We start from the raw sequence: 4,559 nt of genomic DNA, 5'->3' as shown, positions 1-4,559 counted from the left end.
GCAGTCCAGACTTGTGCAAAAATTCTATCATCATAGGGAAAAATAAGTCATATTTTAATCGATTTGGGAAACATATCACACTTAATTGTTTGTCAATTTTTAATGGGCATTAGGAGAACAAACTTCACAGGTAGAAAATGCATTCACGTGTAGCTATTCACAGTGTGAAAAATGTCTGTGAACTTCTGGTGTTATTGTGCATAAAATCCCTGATGCATCATGTTCAGAAATATTCAAGTTCAGATTTATACAGTATAATCTAAATGCAGAAAATCAGAAAAAACATGTGAAATAAAACATGAAAGTACCTCTAAAGGTGGGAGGGTTTGGAGGGAGAAATGACATTCAACAGCATCAGGCATAGTACAGTATGTTTTATTAGCTATAAAACTGTTTTAGTCGATGAAGAGAGGTTTTTTTTGGACACATCTCAAGCTTCTAGAAGTTTACATGAAACTACATAATCTCTATTTTAATACATTTAGTTCTGTATTCTATCTTCTTTTTATCCATCCTTGATTAAAATATCACCTTTAAGACAACAGCTGAAGTTGGCACATCTCTAACTGCCTCACAACTTCAAGGGAATAAATTGACTCTGTGATAGCAAGGAGTTCATTAGTTCTTAGATAATATAAAGATATTGTGTTCTTTATTGTTAAAAAACATTGAATTGCATCCAGAAAACACTGTTTCAAATGTTGGAAATGGAAGAAACTGAATGTAAGGGAACAGATAGTGCCAAGAATGTAAGTGGTTCCATTATGTCAGTGTTTCCACCTAAAATCTGGCTTTCTAGAAGTTTGAGTTAGCTTTTTTAATATGGGACAAAATTTTGTCAGATCAGACACTAATTATTTTACATTCTAAATTCTTTTAAAGTGTAATTCCTATTTTATTTTTTGGCCCAAATCTAGCTTAAAGTATAATGATAAAAACATAAAATCGCATTAATTGCTACATTTCAAAATGTCCTTGCTAACTGTGAACAATATCTGACCTTACAAAGAAATGGAGCTCACAAATTCCCTTTTATTCTTAGGGTGTGTCTACACTTCAGAGTTTTGTCGAAAAAATGGCCATTTTTCTGACAAAACTGGCAGAATGTCCACATTGCAATCGTGTTGTTTCTAAAGTAAATCAAAAGAAGAGAGGGATTTTTCCAGTGTTGTAGAAATCCACTTTCTACAAGGAAGAACGCCTTTTCCGAAAGAGCTCTTTTGGAAAAAGGTGTGGTGGATGGTGCGGAGGGATTTTTTTTCGAAAAAAGAGGCCTCCAGGAAATAGCACAGGTGGCCTGGTAGCCACTCCATACAAAGTATAGTTCCTGTCACCTGGCCCCTCTTAAAGCTTCAGGCACCCTGGACAAGCCTTGTGGCAGGAAGCTGGCCTCAGAGCAGCAACTCACTGTGTGGCTCTCCCTGCCACAGGCCTTGCCGCTCATGGCTCAGCCTCAAGCCCCCTGCAATCCTCCTGGCTCTTGCAGGGAGCATTCCGGGGGGAACCCAGGACCCACCAAGGGGGACCAAGAGGCGGCACCCTCCTGGTCTGGACCAGAGATCCTGTCCCTCCTTAAGCTGTGGAGTGAGGAGGAGACCTTGCAAGATCTCTGGGCCAAGCACCTCAATGTGGACATTTATGGCTGGATGGCCGAGTCCCTGGCGGAGCGCGAACACCCTCCCCGGACCTTGGAACAGGTCTGGAGTAAGGTTAAGGAGCACCGCCAGGGATATGTCAGGGCCAGAGAGCACAGCTTGAGCTCAGGGGCAGGGCCCCACACCTGCCCCTACTTCGATGAGCTGCACCAGTTCCTGAGGGGTGGGGAAATGTCTTTCCCACCCATCCTCATGGACTCCAGCTTGGAGACCCCCATCATCACTCGGCCAGAGGTCTCGGCGGAGGAGATGCAGGAGGACCAGGGCCAGGCAGAGGAGGAGGAGGAGACGGGCACCGTGACCCTCTCCCTGGAGCCAGTGCCTGCTACTGCAGTATGGTCATAAACTGCATCTGGGCCTCAATAGCCTTCACTTCACTGCATGGCTTGTGAGTGGCTAGATAAGTAGGACAGATCATGTTCCTTGGCAATTCAAGAGGTCCCACTTTACAATAGGAAAACACTCAACAAGGACAACTTACATGGCTCATCCTTCTAGTTATGAGCTACAATCTTTGGAGGCAAGGATCCATATTAGAACACATCTTAATTTGAAATCCTCGGCCCTTTCTATGAGTTTCCTCTGAGTTTACCTTCAGCAATCTCAGCTATCTATCCTCCAGTCCAAGGAGCTTAGTATTCTTCAGGTGCCTTTAAGACCAATGTGCTAATGGAACTTTTCTCTGGTACATTTAATGTATTTTAAATGGAAAAAATACTTAAATTCTTTTCCCCAAACTCTTTTTTCTTTTGTAGGTGAGAAATCTGGAAATGACCAAGAAGAACTTGCATTGCAGAATGCCAGCAAACAGATTGTGCAAACTGCCATTCTGCAGGCTGTTCAGCAAGTCTCTCAGGAGACTCAACAAAAGGAGAAGAGAGTAAACAGCAGTGTGAGCCTGCAGTTAGAAAGAGGGGAATTAACCAAGAAGCATGAAAAAAAGTGAAAGCGTGAACTATTTGCATTGGTCCTCCAGTTGGCAATATGTCCAGCTTTCCTCTTAGTTTGTGTTGCCCCCAGTGCAATGTTACTACTGTAAAGCAAACCAAAGTATAATCAGCACCTAGACATAGAGTAAAGCTGCAATAGGCCTCAACTAAGAATTATTAAGTGCATTAGGTGATTAACTTCATATTTATGCAGTGCCTCTTAATCATAATAACATAAAAATACTGTAGCTATACAATAGTTTTAAGCACAATCTCTTAAGGTATGGTTTTATATGCAAAAGCTAATTGTTAGTGCATTTCTGTATCAATCTCATGTGTACCATCTGTGTCTATTTAAATGGCAGATATCTCCACAAGTAACAGATTTTATTAGGGGTTGTCTACATCAACTAAAGAGTATACTGTAGAATGTAGGGGTATGTCTACACTACCCCACTAGTACAGCACAATATTTATCAAAATACTTAATGCATGGGGCACGAACTAGGTAGTTTGAACTAGGCTTCCTAGTTCGAACTACCGTTACTCCTCATTCCACAAGGAAGCCTAGTTCGAACTATCTAGTTCGTGCCCCGTGTAGCCGCGCTGCACGGGGTTCGAACGAGCGGGGTTTTAAAAATGGCGGCGCCCCGCTTATGCAAATGAAGCCCAGGAAATTCAAATCCCGGGCTTCATTTGCAAGTGCGGTATGCCTACATTACCCTCCTAGTTCAAACTAGGAGGGTAGTGTAGACATACCCTAGGAGATCTGCTTTCAGGTTACCTTGATATGTGAATTTGTGTTTTATTTTGATAAATATTGTGCTGTACAAAATATCAGCTGTAAAAATGGATTTGGAAAGTTTCATACACAAACCTCTTTCAGTCTTTTACAATCTCTTTACAAAGTATATTATCCATAAACATATAGTTCACTGCTTTTACGTATGCTGAAGATGATCTAAATGGCTGGTACATTTCTAATCTTCTGCACAAAAATAATTTGTGAGCCTCAAAGCGTCCTTTAATTTTGTCAATAATAATACAGCTACCTAATTCTTCCTCTGGTTTTGCAAAGTCATATGTGCTTAGATTTATACCTACTAATAGAATTATAATAGGTAACATATGTAAAAGCTTTTGAATGTATGAAAATTTACAAGATTGAAAATACACTATGAATTAATTTTGTGATAGTAGACATTTGTTTCCGAATTGCTGGGTTTAAAATGACTTCAACTATTTGCAGTCTTAATATAGATTGACATTATATATATGTACTAAAGTGGTAACACTTAAAAATGCCCTTAAATGCTAATACTAAATTGGTACAGAAGTGCATTAAGTATACACGAAACCCAAATTAACTGAAGGTGACTTTTTCACTTTATGTTCAGCTGTTGGGGTATGTCTACACTACATGACTCCGTCGATGGAGCCATGTAGATGAAGGTTGTAGACATAGCAAAATGAAGCAGCGATTTAAATAATCGCCGCTTCATTTACATCAAAATGGCTGCCGCGCTGTGCCGATCAGCTGTTTGTCGGCACAGCACGGTAGTCTGGACGCTCGGCAGTTGACATCAAAAGCCTTTGTCAACCACCGCGTTATGCCTCGTGGGATGTGGTTTACCAGGGCAGTCAACAAAGGCTTTTGATGTTGACCACCGAGCGTCCAGACTACCGTGCTGTGCTGACAAACAGCTGATCGGCACAGCACGGCAGCCATTTTGATGTAAATGAAGCGGCAATTATTTAAATCGCTGCTTCATTTTGCTTAAGGACTTAGTTCGAGTTAACTTTTGACCGCCGCATGTAGCCGCAGACAGTTAGTTTGGATTCGGGGGATTTAAAAATGGTGCCCGGACGGGAAGATGCAAATAAATCCCGGGATATTTAAATCCCGGGTTTCATTTGCAACTTCGAATGCCTATATTAGCCTCCCTAGTTCGAACTGGGGGGCTAGTGTAGACAT

The 4,559-nt window shown here is 41.3% G+C and overlaps 1 protein-coding gene across 1 annotated transcript; it reads left to right on the top strand.

The window, feature by feature from the left end:
• Window positions 1-2,137: 2,137 nt before the first annotated feature.
• Window positions 2,138-4,044, top strand: AKAIN1 (A-kinase anchor inhibitor 1). Its single transcript, XM_075919798.2, has one exon. The coding sequence runs from the start codon at window positions 2,350-2,352 to the stop codon at window positions 2,599-2,601; it is 252 nt and encodes an 83-aa protein (XP_075775913.1). The 5' UTR covers window positions 2,138-2,349; the 3' UTR covers window positions 2,602-4,044.
• The last annotated feature ends 515 nt before the right edge of the window (window positions 4,045-4,559 follow it).

Source organism: Pelodiscus sinensis, chromosome 2 (assembly GCF_052426305.1).
Source record: "Pelodiscus sinensis isolate ZL-2025 chromosome 2, ASM5242630v1, whole genome shotgun sequence".
Taxonomy (NCBI): Eukaryota; Metazoa; Chordata; order Testudines; family Trionychidae; genus Pelodiscus; species Pelodiscus sinensis.
This window is presented reverse-complemented; position numbering and strand designations above follow the sequence as displayed.

Excerpts from the sequence above, each read along its gene's own strand:
- AKAIN1 (XM_075919798.2), top strand. The coding sequence starts at position 2,350 with ATGTATTTTAAATGGAAAAAATACTTAAATTCTTTTCCCCAAACTCTT.